The 20,901-nt window shown below is 44.4% G+C and overlaps 2 protein-coding genes across 12 annotated transcripts in view; both read right to left on the bottom strand.

The window, feature by feature from the left end:
• Il1rl2 (interleukin 1 receptor like 2) overlaps positions 1-9,229 on the bottom strand; it is a 49,025-nt gene extending 39,796 nt beyond the window's left edge. The window contains exons 1-3 of one of the 5 annotated variants that reach the window (XM_037199724.1): positions 9,129-9,229; positions 3,124-3,197; positions 425-494 (exon numbers count right to left, since the gene is read on the bottom strand). In XM_037199724.1, the coding sequence (XP_037055619.1) occupies positions 425-488 (64 nt within the window). In that variant the 5' untranslated portion in view covers positions 489-494; positions 3,124-3,197; positions 9,129-9,229. The other 4 variants (XM_037199727.1, XM_028865797.2, XM_037199725.1 and 1 more) reach the window with 4 other exon arrangements.
• Positions 9,230-11,435: 2,206 nt separating this feature from the next.
• Positions 11,436-20,901, bottom strand: part of Il1r1 (interleukin 1 receptor type 1) — a 71,526-nt gene continuing 62,060 nt past the window's right edge. For all 7 annotated transcript variants that reach the window (XM_037200171.1, XM_028865794.2, XM_037200172.1 and 4 more), the window contains 5 exons: positions 19,736-19,847; positions 18,825-18,973; positions 17,482-17,625; positions 15,147-15,314; positions 11,436-14,658 (listed from right to left, as the gene is read on the bottom strand). In XM_037200171.1, the coding sequence (XP_037056066.1) occupies positions 14,252-14,658; positions 15,147-15,314; positions 17,482-17,625; positions 18,825-18,973; positions 19,736-19,847 (980 nt within the window). In that variant the 3' untranslated portion in view covers positions 11,436-14,251. The remainder of the gene's footprint in view (positions 14,659-15,146; positions 15,315-17,481; positions 17,626-18,824; positions 18,974-19,735; positions 19,848-20,901) is intronic.

The following is a 20,901-nucleotide window of genomic DNA, read 5'->3' as shown; positions in this document are numbered from 1 at the left end:
TAAAGCCCATGTCTACCAAGTTAGTTTTTCTTAGAAATGTGCTCTGTCTCTGGTAGCTCTGGACCATAAAATAAACCGTTTGTTATACAAAATAGACGCCACTAGTAATCCAGCCACTTCAGCACTTGGAATTGAGTCCACGGGCATTTGGACTTCTCCATATCACCTAAATTACTCCAAAGTTCCAAGGTGACATTTGGGCTTGAGCCTCCAAGAATTTGGGAATGATTTTTTTTTTTTCCCTATTTCCCCATGTCTTGGACTCTGCCTACCAGATCATCTGGGGGCAAGAGTGATAAGCAAGGCTGGGGCTTAGATGATACCTTGAAGGTAGGTCAGAGGCCTGGATACAGGTAACAAAGGATGTTCCCCCCAAGGTGACAGGCCCCTGGGACCCAAGAACTCACAAAACAAACGTACGTACCTGCTGTTACAAAATGTGGAAGCGCGAAAGACACCCCGCAAAGCAGCAAGGGCAACATCCCCATTTTGAGCTACAGGGGAAAAAAAGAAGACGATAGGAAAAGTAAGAGGGGCAGCTGGGCTGGGTGCATCTTCCCACAGGCATCAAGGCTCAGACTTCTGAGAACTCAGTCCTCCACGTTGGCCTCACCATCCCAACGCTGGCCCGCCCCCACCCTTATTCCACACCACTTTTTTTGTGCCAGACTCTCAGAAGCCAGGAAACTCAGACTGGCCTGTAGAGGGGACCAGTGGGGATGGGTGGGAGACAGGGGGCAGATAGAGTGGCATGTCTTTCTGTCACTTAGAGCGATCCCACCCGCAGCCACAGCAGGCTACGGACCCGCCCAGTGCGCGCCTGAGATCCGCCTGGGACAGCTGAGCTCCCCGGAAACCACGGACTCTCGCTGGCTGAGCAGTGGTCTCAGGTCCACCTGGGAAGAGCGGGCAGGAAGCGGAGAGAATAACCCGAGCCTGAAGACCCCCCCCCCCCCAACTCACGTTCAGGCTCCACGCCTGGGCAGGGACAGTCACCAAAGCCGCCCCAGTAGGATGGCTGGCTCCCCTCTGCCCTTCCCTAGCATCGATGCTGCCCAGGGCAGGGGTAGCAGGGGAGGAGGGGGGAATCCACCTGCCTATGGGATCGCAGAGCGCGGGGTCTCCTAGAGCAGAGCGGGAACCCCGCCAGGGACCGGATCCCCGCCAGTCACCGCATTCCACAGCCTGGGCATGCCTCTCTGCCGCGGGAAGGCGGAGCAGACTCACCTTCCCCAAGTGGAGCAGGACAGAAAGAACCCAGCCCTAGAGAGACGGTCGGTCTTTTTTGCCTGATTCCAAGCTAACATGTTCATCTATCGGGAATGTCGGCTTAAATCTGCTCCAGATTATCGTTTAAAAAAAAAAAAAATCCTTTCCTTTCCAACTCTATTAGAGCGGTTCTTACATGCCCAGCACTGCCCTAATATGGACTATCCCAGAAGTGGAAGAAGCCATTCCCCATGGCTTCTGGGGAAAGGCATTAACCCTCTGTCGTCACACTAGATCTATAAAGCAGACATCCCATCCTACAGGTTGAGCACCGCTCCTGTCTAAACTCAGCCTTAAAGCGCTGCTCACCCAGACCTGTTGTCCCCGAGGCACCGGAGACCCTCCAACCGTCACCCCACTGGGTACGGGTAAGAGGAAGACATCCAGTGCAATCAGCCCACCAGCTTCTTAGCCGGGCTTTCCTAGTGGTCTTTGTGGAATTAGGGACAGTGAGACTTTCACAACAACCACAGCATCGGTCTTTTCTGTGAGCTGTCCCAAGCTCCCGAAGTTAAGGTGGACAGGTGCCACCTTACCAGAAGTCCTCGGGACCTCATCCTTACTTACACTTGCGGGATGATTCTCTCTGTGTCGAATAAGTTTTTTGACTCATGAAGAATCAATCATTGGGCTTGGGATACAGGACAGATTTGAGGATTTCGAGCTTTTCAACAAACAACATGATATTAAGCAAAATAAGAAAACAGTCTAAGAAACAGATACTACAGGTTCTGCTAGTATGGAATTTAAATAAAAAGAAAACTCAAATGTGGAAGAAACCGGTAAGGGGAGGCTAGATTTGATCAGTATAAACCGAACACCAGTCATGTAAACAATTAACACAGGACTGATTAAAGTTTTAAAAATGAAAATGAGAAACTGTAACATTTTTGCCTGCAGAATCTCCCAGAACAGCAGGTAGGAAGGAAACGAATGAGCACTTGCAGAGAGGTCCAAAGAACAACTTTAGCTTTGCTTGTGACGGCCAGTAGAAAGCCTGCTTTGGGAGAACTTTATGAATTCAGTCTCTTCCCTTGTCCGCTCTGCTTTTCACTTTCATGTCTTTCCGGTTAAGTGTGTGCCGTGCAGTTGTTAAGGGCAACGTAATTCCAAGCAAGTCGTGTCATGTAAGCAGCAAACGAGGAAGGAATCTTCTCGCGGCTTCCTGAAACTATCCTCCATGCCCAAATTGTGGGATTTAAACATTCGAGGTGTCGTCCTTCTTCATACAGGCATGCTGTTACATAGCATACAATTGTATGAGCGTGTGCAACCTGCACATCCCTCTCCTTCGGCCATTGTGGTTGTTCCAACATTCCAATTTGCTATTCATTGTAAAGAGTGTTGCTGTGTCAGCCTGGCAATGTCCTCTTGCGTGTTTGAGAGCAGTTTCCAGATTATTAAATGAGTGTGTCTTCATCGGCATTGGCAGACCTCTAATTGTTTCCATGGTAGCATCCTCCAGAGAAGGATTCCATTGCCCAGTGTTCCTGCCAAACATTAAATGCATTCCCAATGTGCCCGATGACACAAACAGGGCTTAGAGAGATGGACCCTTCCAAAGCGTGCAGTCGTTGTTTTCTGGTAAATCCAGTTCTAAAGGATAGTCAACAATTAAGACGCACATAAGACAGCAAATCCGATGAGAAGATAGGAAAGGTGTCATAGTCATAGCCTTGCTCCAGAGCAGTGGCCTGGAGCCCAGCAGGGACACAACTGGGAGAAGTGTTCTCCTTTTCTTTTTTAAGGTTTGTTTTTATTATTTTTAATCGTGCCTGTGAGTGCAGGTAATCATGGGTCCAGAAGAGGATGTCAGATCCCTTGGGGTTGGAATTACAGGGGATAGTAAGCTACCTGATAGAGGTTCTGGGAAACCAAACTGGTCTTCTGCAACAGCTGAGCTGTGTCCCCTGCCTGGGAGAGCTCTCCTGGAGAACAAAAAAAAATCAGGACAGAGTTTGGAGAAATCCAACAAAACTGAAATGAATGTAATGTGGTCAGCACAGCAAAGAAGGGGAGAGTTAGGTAAACAAAGGTGTGGAAGGAGATGGGGGCAAGATCACATGGGGCAGAGAACAATGGTAGAATGGCTGAGTTTATTACAGGTAAAATTAAAAGATGTTAGAATACTTACATCGTTTCAATGTTATCTTTACCACTAAGTGAGCTCCATGGGTTTTAAAAACAAAGAGCACTTGAAGTTGGGAAGGAAGGGTATGGTGTAGGGTAGGGGACAATCTGAGGAAGGAAAGAGGTAGCCATCATATTCAAAACCAGGTTAAGTTGGTATATGCTACTGAACATCAGGATAGTGTGTTCCCTTGGGACACTGGTGGGGGGCGTTGGGACCTAGACCAGCAGGTCATTCTTCAGTAACAAGGTCCTGAGAGAGAGGACCAGGAGATCAGAAGATAGAGAGGATAGAAGATAAGAAAGTTTGGCATCAGGAAGTCTGGAACAGGCTACGCCTTACGCCATACACGCTTATTAAAAAGTGCAGCACCTTATATACTTTTCCAGGGGAGAAATGGGGTGGTCGGAAGGAGCTACCATAAAGTGGGACAAGGTCAGCGGGAAGCTAATCAAACAATGTTGCACAAGGAGAATGCGGGGTATCTCCAGAACTTTACAGACCAAGCTCACAGTGGCCTTGAGACTGATAAGCAATAGCCCCATACAGTGGGAAGAGTTGGGTTCTCAGCATCTGAAGCCACAGCTCCCCCGGGGCACTGGCCTCAGGCCACTACTGGCTCAACCAAGTAGATTCCTGGGTTAGAGAAGGAGCTATGTTCTTTCTCCATGCATCAGGGCCTCCAGGAAAGCCTCAGTTGAACAGTCAAACAAGCTATCTATCAACAGATACCCAAGGAAGATGCTCCCTTATTGGGGTCTTTTTTGGACCTATATGCTTGTGACATTGGTTTGCTCTCTTATTGCATTTTTCAGACCTGCACCCCAATAAATCAAGAAAATCCCTTGGGAAAAACTCTTAGGAGGTAGGGTTACAAGGCCCCAGTCAGGTGGCTCCTACACAGCCTATGAAATAGGTGATGTGGCTGGGGTTTACCCATGACAGTGGAGATTAATATCTGGAGGCACAGTTTGGGTCTGTACCAATGTCTCAGCTCTTTCTCAATATCAGTCTAACTTGTATGAAATTTAGAGAGCAGCAAACCACACAATGGAGTAGAACCTAAAGCCTGGACATCTGTCGGGTAGAGTGGCAAATACCTGATTCTAGATGGGCCACTGCCTGGTATAATAACCAGCACCATGGTATAATAATAATCCAGCTTAATGGATTCTGTGTTATATTTACACTCACGCCCATGCAGACACACATTCACAAAGTTCTTCAGCTTGTGCTTGAAGGAATCCACTGCCTCCAAGACATCCCACTCCAAAGTAGAGTCCTGTAAGCAGATCACTTCCCCCTGTAGAAAAAGGAAGCCTGGCTGTGCGGCTTTCAGTTGGGAACTCTTGTTCGGTACTCTAGGTCTGTAGAAAGAGGAACCTAGTTTGTCTGATAACTGTGTATCTAACTTTACTGTGATTCCTCGATAACCCTCCTTTCCAGAACAAGAAACCAAAGTCAGAGGTGCAGACAAGTCTTCAGGACCCTCACCTTTAGCTGACGGCTCCTGGTCCTTCAAGCCTGGACAGCAGGGAGCAATCTTTCCTAGCACTCTGCATGTGAGGCTTATAGTCACAGGACCCACAAGCTGGTGGCATATTTTGGTTCCACCCAGCATGACCATTAACAACCCAGATCCTTTCTTACTCTGGCTGTTCCTGGGCCATGTTTTCAAACCAGCCGTGACGTATTTCCATATCAAAAATGAAAGAGCTCATATCTATCCCACATCAGTGCCATCTGGAGAAAGTGGGTGGTTAGAGCACCTGCTGCCTCCTATCTCAGCATTATTGCTCTCGGATGAGGGCTGGCGAGAACTGGGAGCAAAGGCTGTCCCAGAGGCCAGGTACTTCTAAATACAGTTTTTGGACACATTAATGCTTAACTGAAGAAATACTCATCTCAAAGGATATTGTTTTTGACCACCAAATTTGCAATGATGTCCAGATGAGTACTCAATTCCACTACTGCCCTGCATGTGAAAGTGCTGTGCAAAGTCTCTGGGGAGTGTAGTCAGCCAAGAACCTGAAAAACCCATGTCCTGTGCAGTCACGCCAAGTAAATCACCAGGGAGGGGACCAAAGTTATTTTCGGAAGGATGTTTTGTCATTTAGACTGTGTATATTTAAAAACGGGGAGGGGAGGGAATCTAGATAGCCAACAAAAACAGAAAAGCCATCCATTTGGCAGCCTTAATAACAACTTAGAGAGCATTCTTCAAAGCATGAACAAAGATTTGGGCTAAGTTTTTGTGTGGATGTGAATGTGGATGTGTGTGTATGTATAGGAGTGTGTGTGTGTGTGTGTGTGTGTGTGTGTGTGTGTGTGTGCAAATGACATGGCACACATTTAGAAGTCAGAGGATAACTTTTAGGAGTTAGTCCTTGACTTTCAACCTTTCATTTTTAACTTTATTTTATTTAGTTGGTTACTTAATTTTTCTTATCTTCATCATCTCTGGTGGACTGGAGACAGGTGGGGATGAGAAGAGAAGGGATCAGAGTCAGGGGAGGAATGGAGGAAGAGAGCACTGGGAGAGACAACTGGAAATGGGGGGGGGGACACACTTGGGGGATGAAGTAGAAATGTAGTGCAATGGAAACTCCCTGAAATCTACGAGGGTGACCCTAGAGCAAATTTCTAGTAATGGGGGACACAGAGCTTGAATGAACTGGCCATCTTCTGTAACCAGGCAAGGCTTCCACTTGAGGACCAGAACACCAACCCAGCCACAAAGCCTTCTACCTACAATTTGTCCTGCCTGTAAGATGTGCTGGAGTCAAGGTGGCGCAGAACTTGTGGGAGTGGCCAACCAATGATCTAACTTGAGAGGGAGTCTACACCTGATACTGCCTGGATGGCCAGCAACCAGATGCTGAATAGCCCAGAGAGCCAGGGTAGAAACAAACATGACTTGCCAAAATAAAAGTCAATGACATGATTCCTAATGATATTCTGCTAAACTTATAACTCATAGAGTGGAGACTAGCAAAATTGTCATCAGAGAGGCTTCATCCAGCAACTGATGGGAGCAGATGCAAAGACCCACAGTTAAACATTAGGCTGAGCTCAGAAAATCCCATGGAGGAGGGAGAGGAAGAATTGTAGGAGACAGAGGGGGGTCAAGGATACCAGGAGAACACAGCCCACAGACTAACCAGGGCTCATAGGAGCTCACAGAAACTGAACTGACATTCGGGGAGTCTGCATGGGTCTGACCTAGGTCCTCTGCATATATGTTATACTTATCTATCTTGAAGTTCCTGTGGGACTCCTAACAGTGGGAGTGGGAGCTGTCTCTGTCTCTTTTGCCTGCTCTGGGGACCCTTTTCCTCCTACTGGGTCGCTTCGTCCAGCCTCAATATGATGTATGTACCTAATCTTATTGTAACTTGCTATGCCGTATTTGGTTGATAGACCTGGGAGCCTGGCTCATCTCTGAAGGGAGAAGTGGATCTGGGGGGGAAGGGAGGTTTTCAGGAAGGGGCTGAGAGGAGGGGAGGGAGAGGAAACTGGTCAGGATGTAATAATGAGAGAAGAAAAAACAAATGAATTTCCATGGCCACTGCCTAGTGACTTTTCCCTCTCAGCTTTTGATGTCTTGGGTGGGAGAAAAGAGCGTGCATGCTAGACAAGCATTCTAGGATGGAGCCTTCTCCTTCCACTTAACAATAATGCCACCTAATTTCTCTATGCCTATAATGAGCACTTAACCAGTTACCCTCTGAGAAAACTTACTTCAAAGGTTACAGTCAAAATAAGTCAGTGAAGGATGTAAGGCATTTTATCATGCAGAGATGCGTAAGGGAAGCCCACTGCTCACTTCGGCACTGGGCAGGTGTTAAATATTGTTAAAGCACCATTGAAATATGTTAAAAATTGCTGTTGGTGTTAATGCTGGGTTCCTTAAGGTCTTATTGTAAGCATTGTAAGCACTCCTGGTGAGTTTCCTGTAGATGAGCAAAGATACTTAGAAGAGGCGATCTGACGGCCTACTTTGCTACGGCTAATCTGGCTGCTCTGGTTGCCTTCAGGAAATGGACTGTCAGTCACATAGCCAGCCTGACTATACTTGGGACAACACTGGCCATTTTGAACTCTCCGTGGATGCCTTGAGAAAGCAAGCAGCCCAAGATCTCCACTGAGTGTGCTGGCTCCTGAAGGTGTAGCCTCAGCCAGGCAGTTTCAAATCACTGTACTAGATTTATTGCTACTTTGGGCCTTAGTGAACGCCAAAGGCTGTTGCATCCTCCTCCACCCAGACCAGAGAGGGAGCACATGCCCTGGTGGCCTAGTAGAGGGATTGCCGTGATAGGTGTATGTCATGTGATAACAATGTCTGTAGAACTCTTCATTTGCATGTGATGTGCTGAGATGGCTACAAAGCCCCTCTTCTCTCTCCCTAAGCATTCTGTTCAGACTCACTTGGTGTATTGGCTGAGACACCGTCCTAACTCCCTTCGGTTGTAACACTCACTCAGTGAAAGAGTTCTCCTGCATGGTCTCTTCCTGCCAACTTTAAGAAGGGGCTGAGCTGGTTGCCTGAAGAAAAAAGCAGCAGAGACAGCTGAGCAGTCAGCAAGCTGGGCACTAAAAGGGACAGGGCAGCCGGCTGCCTGACAGAAAGAGGCCAAGCTGTGGAAGAGGAAAGATGTCTGGCTGTCTAACTGCTGAAGAAGAGGAGAAAGATGACATTTCCTGTAATTTTCCCCTTCCCTAAAACTTGTTTGGGCACACACACACACACACACACACACACACACAACCTATTCATTTCCTGTGACTTCATTTTTCTCTAGAGCTGAGTAGGATTTTTTTTTAAATATGAACTACATATTTATTATCCATCCATCTCTTGATGGACAACTAGGTTGTTCCAATTCCTTGCTATAGTGAATACAGCAGCAATAAACACTGGGTTGTAAATACCTCTATGGAAGGTTATAAAGTCCTCTGGGCCAGGAATGAAATAGCTGGTTCCTATACGAGTTCTATTTTTTTTAATTTTAGGGACCTCCAAACTGATTTCCATAATGACTGTATCAACTCGCATTCCCACCAGCGGTGAATAAGGTTCTCCTTCAGGTTCTTTCCAACGTTTGTTGCCAGATTTGTTGATGACGGCTGTTCTGACTGAGGTGAGATCCTATCTCAAAGTAGTTTTTCATTTGCATTTTCCTGATGACAGGATGTTGAGCACTTAAAGAAATATTTCCTGCCCATTTTGTGTTTCCTTTTTTGAAATCTATCTATTCAATTTATAGCCATTTTGTTTCCTTGGCACTTGGTTTTTGCAATTCATTTTAGAGTCTGGAGATTATCCCATGGATCTAATTGCAAGGGAAATTTGAGGCTTCAGAAGCAACCAAGCAGAACAGGGAATTCTGTTTAACTATCAAAAGTGTTCAAGAGAGACAGCCCCTGTCCACAGCCCTCAAGTAAACAGGGTGCTGCAGCTGACTCAGGCTCAGCCAACACGTAAGTAAGATGGCTGGGAGTTTAAAAAAAGGAAAAAGAGAGAAAAAAGAAAAAAAAGGGAGAGCCGGAGCCAGGCAGAAATAAGCACAGGACAAAAGCAGAGGTGGAGTCCCAAGTGAGTTGGAAATAGGCAATCCCTGTCATCAGTGAAGTCTGAGGGGTCCTTCTCAAGACGTGCAAGTGACAGAAAACCGATAAGCCCCCAAACACGTCCTAGACCAGGAAATAAAACCCAAAGGATACTCACAACCACTTCTAGGTAAAAGGTCCTTTAAAAGGTTGAGTAAACATGGCTCCCAGCAGGCTGAGCTCAGAGTTGGAGTCAACAGGATCCTTCCTGCCCAGAGTCTAGTAATTCAGGCCCAGCTGGTCTAACAGCTTCCCATCTCAGAGAGGCAGAGTTAGTGTTTCACCTTCAGATTTAAGACGAATCTACGTACAGGAATTAGACACTTCAATCTGCCAAGCCTTCCTCAGCAGACCCCCTGAGCAGCCTGGAGAAAGACTAGTGCTCACTTTAAAGAGTGTCATCCATTTCCTGTAATGTTTTCCTCCTCTAAAACTTCCTTGGGCACATATGCAAATGCCCACCTCCCTCCTACACACAGGGAGGCCTTAATTCTGCTTATGAAATGATATTATTATGCCCCCAAGTTCCTCACCCCCATCTTGCATGCTGTTTCTTTGTTTATGATTTCCTCTCCCGTGTGATCTTGTTGCTGTAACAGTTCATTTCTGCATTTTATTTTAGTCAACGTGAAAACCTTTTCAATGCACCATTCGTTAGCTGCTAAAACTAAGAAGGTATATTTGGAGATTCTGTCCCAGATACTGGATGGAGGTGATCCGTGTGTGACCTAGATACATATGAATTCTGGACGGAGGTGCTCACGTGACCTAGGTACATATGAGGTCTTACCACAGAGAGCGAAGCTGGGGTTCAAAGCAGCTGGTGCTCTGCTCTCATTCAGAATTTTGCCTGGTCAGGAATTCATAACTCAGGTCTTTTTTTTTAAAGGTGGCACTTTTATGGAGAAATAATTCCAGAGACCTCTACCTCCAAGAGAAGCTAGTTTAAAATAAGCAGGGAATGTTATTTTATGGAGAGGGGCTACAAATGACTTATTAACAGTTTTAGATCTGACCTAACACATTGCTAAAACAAATATTGTCAAAGAACAGAAGTACGCTGGAACACTGGTTTCTTTTTTATGGGAAATTTAGAAAAGGCAAGTTTTCCAGATACCAGACTGCAAACTTTTGTGTTCCTTGCATGTTAACTTTTTTATCGAGTGGTTTACTCAGCGAAACTACAATCTCTGATCATTGAAGTCAAGCAGCTTTACTGCATTTGATTTAGTTCATAGATGTTTGCATGAAGCATGAAGGGTAAAGGGGCAATAATAATAACAATAATGGTAACAGTAACAGGATATAAGATTTATATATGTTTACTGACCAATTTAGTGCTGTGTTGAGGATCAAACTCCCACATGCTAGACAACTGGTCTACCACTGAGCAACAGCCTAGACCTTAATCTACTCCATAAACAAAGGGACAGATGGGGCTACGTAAGGGAAATCAGGGATTATGGGACTGTTTGACCAGTGACCTCAGACCCTGTCTTAGAGTTATCATTGTTATGATAAACACAGTGACCAAAGCCACCGTGGAAGGGAAGGGTTTATTTGGTTTACCCTTCCACATCACTGTTCATCATTAAAGAAATCAGGACAAGTACTCAAACAGATCAAGAACCTGAAGGCAGGAGCTGATGCAGAGGCCATGGAGGGCTGCTGCTTACTGGCTTGCTCCTCATGGTTTGCTCAGTCTGCTTTCTTATAGCACCCAGGACCACCAGCCCAGGGGTGGATGCATCCCCAAGGGGCTGAGCCCTTCCCCATAAATCACTAATTAAGAAAATGCTTTGCAGGGTTGCCTACAGCCTGATGTTATGGATGCATTTTTTCAAATGAGGCTTCCTCCTTGCCCATGACTCTAGCTTGTGTCAAGTTGACACAAGCACAGACCTCTACTCCCCCTACCCAAGAAGAACACTCTGCAAAAGGCATAGTCCTTTATATCAGAACATGCGTAAGCTGAAGAGAGGATGGACAGATTTTCAATGATACTCAATAGAATGTAGCCAGAAGTCTTCCTGTGTCCCGCCTGGCCTGCGGTCAGGACAAATCACTCTCACCCTCCAGTCCTACAGCTGCTCAGACCCAAATAAACATACAGAAGCTTATATTATTTACAAATAATATGGCCTAATGGTTCAGGCTCCTCACCAGCTAGCTGTTATATCTTAAATAAACCCATTTCTATAAATCTATAATTTGCCACATGGCTTGTGGCTTACCAGTACTTTACATCTTGCTTCTCCTGGTGGCAGCTAGCAGCATCTCCTCTGTTCTCCTTTCTCCTTCCTCCTCTCTAGCTGGGATGTCCCACCTAACCTTATTCTGCCTCACCACTGGCCAAACAGCTTTATTTATCAACCAATCAGAACAACACATATTCACAGCATACAGAAAGATATCCACAGCAATAGAGGGTTTAACAATTTATTGGAAAACAAGTTAAGTCTATTGATTCATAATACACACTGTACATAAATTTGGGGGTTTGTGATACATAATATTTAGCATCTGCTGCAGAATTATAAAATCGAGGTTTTTTTTTAATAAAAAACACTCTTCATTATCGATCAGTATAAATATAATTTATAAAAAAAAGTCATTAAAATGGCTCAATATTTTTTCTATCATTGTAAGTAAAATTCAAAAGGCAGGAGAGAGAAAAATATACATTCTGCTAAACCAGTTTTAAACACTGGTAATTAAATACATCGTTGCATGTGCAAACTTCTGCGACACTTGCTTGGTCTTTTAAAAACACCATCAGAAAGCACAGTGAAATCCGAGTCATGGGGAAAGCATGAAAGACAGCTTAAGCCAGAAACTTCTGGGGAGGAGGGGGCTAAGTCAACGGAAGCCCCCACTGCTGGATGTGAAGTTTCATCCTCTTCACCCTCCCCTGGGGACCAGGAATGACACCACCTTCCTGTTCAGGGTCTTTCTTGGCACAGGTTTATCCCTTGCCTCTGCCCCCACCCCACCCCCAGTTCTTGGTGTCACACTATTTGTGGTTCTCTGCTATTGCTCGCTCATAATTTCTGGCCAAGTTTCCTGTTAGCTCTAATTCACTCATAATATACACACATGCCAATACATTTTCTGGATGACAAACAAAAAAATTATCAGCAAAACTAAACTTTTAAAGAAAGCATCATGGGTTAGGCGCAGACTTCTGGTTGCCATCTGGGACAGCCTTGCTTTCTCTGACCTAGCAATCCAGTAACGCATCCACTCAGTGCTCGCAGGTTGGATCCAGGAGAAAAGAGGTAGAAAGTGAGTCAGAATCTCAAAGTGTGTGTTTTTCTCTACCTCTATGTAGGTGAGCAGATGCCTTTTAAATAATATTTGTGCTCACCCATAGCAGATGTTCAAAACATGAAAAACAGAAGGGTACCCATATTCATACAACCCTTAAAACTGTGGGTTTCTTCTTGGCATGTGAACCTGGCTTTGCAATCTTCCAGAACTATTAGGATTATTCTGAAGACAGTCATCAAGTTAAAAACAAACAAACAGAAAACTTCTGTACCACAAAAACCAATTTGCTTTCATTTGTAGTTAGAGAAGAAATGTTGACCTTCAGGGGGAAAGTATTGGGAAATAAAAACATCATGCTGAAAATTCTAAAGTTAGTTTTTATAAATTCCGACACTGAAAAGGACTGTGTTTGTTCCTTCTTTAAAAACATTCCTGGACTCAGTCGCTTCCTATAAAACACTCACATCTTCTCCCATGAGGATTGAGGGAAGGGTAAGCAGACAGTGATAGACCTGAAATCAAAAAGTTGGAGCAGAGGGACAGAAGCCAGAAAGTTCAAGTTCAAGGTCTAGTTACAGTAGAGTTAAAAGAGTAATTCTGTAAATAGGTCAGTTTCTCTGACCTATGTATAGAATTAGAATAGTTGCGAAATTTAAACACAATTATCCAAGAACACTTTAAAATAAAGGTCTTGGCAAATCTACACCACATGTTCGCATGGCAGAAAGCAATAAAGGACGGAGGAAACACATCCACCAGCTTTCCCTGCTAGCCAAGAAATCACCTTCTAAAGTGACCACCGGCAGGCGGCATGGTAGGCATGACAGGCAGGCAGGCAGCTCGAGTGGCCAAGACTTAGAGTAAGAAGAGATCAGGAGCTTGAGGATTTTAGCATTGAAATAAAAAACTGCGAACTTTAGCAAATTCCTTGTCAGGCGAAGAACATGAAGAGTGGATCCTAGTCACAGGAAGTGGGGAGCGGCAAAGACGGAGGTGTGCTGAGAGCCGACACAAAGGCTCCACTCTGCAGTCCACACAGCAGGATGGCGGTGACCAGCAGGCTGACAGGAGAGGACTGGAACAGGGGACAAGACAGGGAGGAATGCTGTGCAGACTTCAGCTTCTGCACACGAAGAGCCTGTGGACGTGCTGTATGTAGCGCGCCGCCGTGGCGTGAGGTAAGAGCAGTCTCGTGCACGAGGGTGAATCCTCGGGCTATGCTTGTGGCAGAGCGGAGGGAGGTGGCAGGCATGGCAGAGCTGCAGGTCCAGGGAAGCAATAAGTAAAATGCACAAGAATAAGGACGAGGCAACAGTCATTCCAGAGCGGACGGGTGACCAGAAGAAACTTGTGGGTGGCTTCCTTCTACAGTTAACTTAAAAACCCACTCTCTTCTGCAGAAAGGTAAGGTGGCTACAGTGGAGGGAACCCCGGAGAACCCTTCTTCATTGAAATGACAGTTTTCGAGGTCTATAAAATAAAGTTTAGTCTTTGAAAACTAGGTTTGGTGGTCAAGGGGTCTGGAAAATGCAAGGAAGTTATGCCTTCTACTGTGGGGTGTCAGTAAGCATCCCCTGCATTGAGGCTTAGGGGAGCCACTTCTTCGCCAATGACCCCCAACACAGCCACAGTCCCACTGTAAGGCTGCACAGCATTGATTAAACTACCCACAGATGTGGCCATTTCCTGAAGCTTAATCCTCCCACTTCCCTGCCTCAACAGCGAGTAAGCCTCCAGAGCAGCATCCCTGAGCATCCCTTGCCCTGGAGCTTCCCAAACTCTCGATCCGAACTGTCCTAGCCCACTATTATCACCAAGTCCTATTCCCTTAACGTTCTGATTCCAGGTGACCCGGGGATAAGGGACTACGGAGGTGCATTTCATGACAGTACACATAACTGGGAGGCGCAGCCCAGCTGCAGCATCCTCAGACAGAAGGCATCCCAAAGTCCTTGGTCCACGTCTGTCATGCTAGCCGAGAGGTAAGTGAGTCTCTGCCTGCATTTTCTCCTTGGTGTCCAGGCTTAGTAAATGGTGTCTGGACACCAGAGACTGACGCTGGGCCGGCATGTGGTATCTCACGTTCTTCCAGAACCTGGTGTTTGCAGACTGTGGTCTCGCTTTAAAGTCCCCTGACCATCGAATGGCTCCTTGTTTCCGCTTAATGAATTGAATAGATTCTGGCATTTTCTCATAGTCTTGGATGTTCTCCAACTCAAGCAGGACAATTTTAATTCCTTCCCGGGTGAGAGCATTATATAGTGCTATGTGCTCTTCAGATGAGTGACCCAGCCAGCTGAAGTCACCCATATATCTCATTAAAATGATAATCAGCCTCCTGCTTTTCTTTACGTTTTCATTAGTAACCTCAATGATATCTGCAAGACACAGAGCACAATGTGGTCAGTCTAGCTGCCATCTAGACATTCTTTCCTGAACTCAACACTCAGAACGTTCTTTGCAATCTCTGTTCTAAGACTCCCGTTACTTTCCCCCAGCCTTACTGGAGGTCCAAAGACATTTTCATTTTACAGACCAGCTTAAGAACTAACCCACAAAAGATGGACTTTGCTCTTGGAGCTCAGAAAACCCTCAGTCAAAACTTTTAAAACATCTTGCTAAATCATTTGATCTATAATACTCCTGGCTTAGTAAAACAGCTGCAGGGTGACTATTACCTATAACTAACTGCCATTAAATTTTCCAAAAGGGTAAAAATCAATTAGACATTGACCCAACAAACTAAGAGAAAATTTAACATTATACACCACTGAAGAAATTCTTTAAAGTCTTCAAATATGTCCGTTGGTACCAACCCTCTAGAACTGGAACTCAGCAGCTAACTTCACAAGAAGCATTTCCATACCTTCACCAGCATAGTCGTCCCTTCCACAAATGAACAGCTTATATCCAAACTGTCCCTCCAAGACCTCAGGCAACAGTTTAAACACAAAAGTATCTAAGTTTGAGGAGGATCCTTCTCCGAAGGTCTTGGGATAGAGAATATAGGCATCATAGGCCTTTCCGTCGGAAGCTAAAGGGGAAATGAGATGTATTTAGAACCATGGGGGGAAGTGGAAGATCTGATAAAGTCAACACCACGAACATTTGATTCAGCTTGATACACTCGCCTGGCTGAAAGAGCAATACCTTACGTCTAATGCCACTTTAAAATTCAATGTGGCGCCGGGCGGCAGTGGCGCACACCTTTAATCCCAGCACTCGGGAGGCAGAGCCAGGTGGATCTCTGTGAGTTAGAGGCCAGCCTGGGCTACCAAGTGAGTTCCAGGAAAGGCGCAAAGCTACACAGAGAAACCCTGTCTCGAAAAACCAAAAAAAAAAAAAAAAATTTATTTTTTGTTCCTATATTCCTAACTTTTTAAAAAATGGTATGCCTTCTCACATGTTTTTATGTGTGCATTTGATTTTTCCCTCAGATATTTAAATAGTGTCCAGATTAATTGTTCTTATCAACCTGATACAAGCTAGTCATTTGAGAAGATGGCGCCTCAGCTGAGAGCACTTAGTAGGCTAGTTTGTCGGCACGCCTGTAAGGCACTTTCTTGATTCATGACTGATGTGGGAGGACCAAGCCCACTGTAGGTGGTGCCACCCCTTGGCAGATGGTCCTGAACGGTATAAGAAAGCAGGCTGAGCAAATCTTGGAGAGCAAGCCAGTAAGCAGCACTCCTCTCTGGTCTCCCTCCCTTCAGTTCCTGCCTCCACAGTCCTGCTTGAATTCCTGCCCTGACTTCCTGACTATTGACTAAGGTCAAATACACCCTTCCCTCACCACGTTGTTTTCGGTGATGGCATTTTCTCACAGTAACAGAAACCCTAACGAAGACCAATAGTCACAAAGCCTGAAATCAGATTATAACCTTTGACTACTAAAAAAAAAACAACTATCATATCACTCTTTTGAATATATAAAATGTAATCTAAATAATAGACTATTTTCTACACACTGACATTAACTTTAGACACAATTTACTCCTCATGAGTTTCACGCATGTGCAGAGTGTACTTTGATCATATCGACCACTCACTGATCCTCTTCAGCTCCTCCCAGACACCTCCTCTGAGCATTTCCCCCTCTTAACTTCATGTCCTTTCCTTATATCCCACCGAACCTGATTAGTGCTTTTTGTACTGGCATCAGCCTAGAGCCATCTTCTGGCCATGAGCAGCCTACCAGGGGCCATAACATCACAGAAAACTGACTGTCCCCAGCAGCCCGCAGCTACAAATCCTACAAATCGCTCCTCAGCTATGGGAGGGGTGGAGTGGATGAGGTAGGGTGGGGTGAGGTGAGATCCTTATCCCCAGTGCTAAGATGATGATTGGCTGGATCTTGTGCAGGCAGCCACAGCTTCTTTTCTAACATTAGCAACTTGCAAACTGCTCCTATTGCCCTTTGAGCGTGCACATTTGACTTTACCTACAGAATATTGTTAGTTACGCTTGAAAGCTTTTTACTTTTCTGCAAAAATTGCATGTTGAGATTTTTTTTAACATCCGCATCAGTTTTCATTAATATACATTCTCTCTAAAAAAAATTATGAGTTTCATTGGGACATTTCCACAGATGTGCATAAGGTACCCAGATCACACTCACCTTATGGCCCTTTATTTTCTCCCCTCCCTCACAGCACCATTTAAAATTCTTGTGTCTTGTGTGCTTTCTATTTACTGTGTTTTACTACAAAATGGTCCTCACACAGCATTTAATGCTACCCTATATACTTTCAATACAACCATACCTTTATCACCCTTTCCTTACCCAATTCTCTAAACATCTCAAGCCTGCATTCTACTTATTCTACTTCCTGTATTCTTTATGTATGACGCTGTGATATTAAAGAGAAAGAGGAACTCTTCCTGGAGTGTGGAAATTTCTTTCTTTCATCTGAATGTGGATCATGGATCCATAGGGCACATGCAGCACAGAACATGTCCTAACAGTGGATTCTGGGTCACTAACTTATAGACAGATGTTCTAAACACCTGTATATCGTGCGATATGGAAGTTAAGGTGGTAACCTAGAAATGGACATCAGGCTTTATCAGTTATGAAACTAAATAAGAATAAATGTTCTTCTTGTCTAAGCCAATATTATCATTAAAAGCCTTCAGTAAAAATACTATGATTCATCTTCGCACTGTCTAGAGGAAACATTTCATGGAATATAAAATTATACCTTTTGGAGGGAGGAAATCAGAGCAAGAATCCCTGTACCAAAGCACAATGTCAACCTTGAAGATTCTGTAGATGAAAACACACCATACAATTGTAGCTGTTAAGATGACAAAGGTCCCAATGATGTAATTCTTGAAATCAGGGACTACAACAAAAAAAGAAGAGAAAATCATTAGAACCAAAAAGAATGAAAACTCCAGTCCCATGGCAATTTTAATATATTTACTGCAAAGAAAGCTTATTTGGGAACCACTGTGCACCCAGATCCATGTCTCTTCCTTCCCTATCATTACATCAATGGACACTAACGAGCTGGGCAATGTAGCTTAAGTCCATAGAAAACGAAGGTGCATTCCTTTACAATTCCACCTACAGCATAATGTACACTCCGAGAAAACCTGTTGGGGACCAGAGAGACAGACTTCACTCTAGCACAACAGAAAAAGTCAAAGTCACCCAAAGTCTGAGTGACTCCCTGAGGGAGGGGAGTCTGTCAGGAAAAAAAAACTGAAGAGGTAGGGCAGAAAGGAAGTGATGTTTCCCATCCCCACAGTCTTTTGGTCCTTCCTCATAATTCACCCAAAAAAGATGAGCGTGGGGGAAAGAGAGGAGAGAAGCGGCAGGTAAAGAGGAAGGGGGTGGAGCAGAACCCAGAAGAGGAAAGACAAAGAAAGTGCCTTTTTGCTGTCAGGACATGGGTAGCATCCAGAAAATAGCTGAATACTCAATGGCTTTGTCTGTTTTATTTAATTAAAATTATATGTTTGTACACATGCCCTGATTTTTAAGCCCTGTTTTAAATACTATGGAGTATTTAAACGATATTCACAATTATTTTCAGCACTGGTTTTTGACTATACCAACTCTTGAAAAACCAATGGCTTCAGATATGCTTCTTATAAACAGGACATTTAGGCTTTCCCTGTATAATCATCTTGTTTAGTTATGTGCTTAAAAATATTCATAAGGTAATGAATATGAAGCAAATACTGGTAGCTACTGGTCCTGGGAAAAGAATAATTTGTAAGAGAAATGGTTGGCATTTTTATGGACCTTTTAGTAAAACAAACAAACAAACAAAAAAAAAAAAAACTAAGAAGAGTTCCTGTGCCCGGGATACATGATGCTTCCAAAGAGACACCCAAACAGAAGAAGGGAGGCAGGTTGAGACCAGGCAATGGGGTGGGAAAATTTCCTAACAGAACAGAGAATTCAGGCCAAGAAGCAAAAAATGATGAGAAGCTGCAGCTGAAAAGGGATGAGAAATGTTCCAGGTGAAGGAAATCACACAGGAATCCACCAGGCTACGCAATACGTTAGGTTAAGTAAACGTTCGTTACTTACCTGGATATATTAATTTGACATGTGCTGACTCTAGAATATTTGTGTTCTTGACGAAACAGATAAATGGATACTGATAAAAACGACTTTGGACTACTGAAATATTAAGTATTGTAATGAGCACATTCTTTCTTTTGGATAGATGTTTCACACTGTAAGCGAGAGAGAGAGAGAGAGAGAGAGAGAGAGAGAGAGAGAAGGGGAGTAATTAGAGTAGGTAAGATGCATCAATAAGGAACAATACCTACGGGCCCAGTTTATTGCTTTATTTGTAACATAAATTATAGCTCAAATAATCACCTCCGCCCAATCATGTGCAAATAGTCTATTGGCAAGATGATCTGAAATTGTATAACCTCAAAGTCAGGAACGACCGGTAGCAAAGAATCAAGTTAAAATTATGAGCTTACGAGGAAAAATACACACACACACACACACACACACACACACACACACACACACAGCCGTACACATTCTGGCCTCCATGGGTGTATAGAACTGGGGCAGATGACCAAGGGCATGGCATAGAAGGGACGGGGAGGAGGAGTTACTAGAAACCCTGGAGATCTTTATCCAGCCCATCGCGATGGAGGGGAAGTGACAAATTCTTGATTCCTTCCACGTGTCTTTCCAAAGGACTTAACACACAGGAAGAGCACCTCGTTGCAATGCTGTAGCAGCACAAATCGGAATGTAAGATAAGGGCTTTTAGCTGGTGTGGAATTTGTCCGGTGATATGTATTTTTAACAACCAAATACAGGTTCTCACAATGTCAACTAGATTACTTAGCAAAGCTCAGAGTGGGCAGCATAGGGCTGGAAGAGTCAGCCACCAGCTAGCTTGCAGTATGAGATTCAAAACCAGAAACAGGTGTGGCACAGAATGTAAAACTGAAGCCGACTGGCAAACTCACGGTTGGAAGTCTTCAGTTAGGACTGGATCATCAATTTCTGATCCATTCCACTTCCAGTAGACAAGATCCGATAACTGGCCTGTGACATTGCAGATCAGTTGTATCGTGGATCCTGAAAGGTAATGTATTTTGAGTCCAAAGACCAACTGGCCTTTATTACAATCTATCTATAGTTATAAATGGCTATTGAATAAACATTTTAAAGTATAGAAAAGCAAAATGAAAGAGGAAAATTTCCCTAATCCTCATCACCCAGAGAACACCATTGTTTGTTACTTTACATCTCTCCTCCATCTTGGTCTTTCTCTTCACACATCAGCAATAAGGTGGATGGGATCTTACTACTTCGTCATTGTGTGGCCTGGGAACTTCAGCCTCTGTGATCAGTCCTCATGTGGATATGAGACTACTTAGTATTTCATAATATAACTATAAACTAACAATATTGTTATTGCTGGACAGAATTTCTGAAGTTGCATTATTATGATTAATATTTAAGGAATGTTCTGCCTATCTCCCTTTTTTCATATATCTCCAAGTACTACCTGGAATGAAAACCTGGGGGGTAGAATGTCCTCACAGTGTTGGGACTGAAACCCACAGACTTGTTGCATCTCTGGTCCTCCCAAGAAGATAGAGTTGCAAAGCCAAACTCCAATCAAGTGAGGCTGCACCAGACCACTCACCCTCCCGCAGCATGTGCAGCCATTACTTCACACAAACCCCCAGTACATAAGGGATAATCACTAAGCATTGTTCACTGAGAGAAGAAAAATCAAACTCAGTTTTCACTTGATCTATTTTTCTTCCATGAGTGGCTTCAGAGCAGGGCTTACAGTACCCGAGATGTGTTCTTCATCACAGCCCAGCCCACCTACATGTTCTTCTTTAGATTTCTTTATTTCGCATACATTCAGGTTTTGCCTGCTTATATATCTGTGCACCACATGTGTGCCTGGTGCTCACAGAGGCCAGAAGAGGGTGTTGGATCCCCTGGAACTAGAGATCATTGTGAGCCACCATGCTGGGAACCGAACCCAGGTCCTCTGGAAGAGCAACCAGCACCCTTAACCACTGAGCCATCTCTCCAGCACCCCACACTTCTTAGACTACTGGTGAATTAACACATTTTTTTTCCTACCTTAGTATTCACCAGACCTCACTGC

This window comes from Peromyscus leucopus, chromosome 16_21, assembly GCF_004664715.2.
Source record: "Peromyscus leucopus breed LL Stock chromosome 16_21, UCI_PerLeu_2.1, whole genome shotgun sequence".
Taxonomy (NCBI): Eukaryota; Metazoa; Chordata; class Mammalia; order Rodentia; family Cricetidae; genus Peromyscus; species Peromyscus leucopus.
Note: the sequence above shows the minus strand (reverse complement) of the source record. Positions and strands in the feature narration are given on the sequence as shown.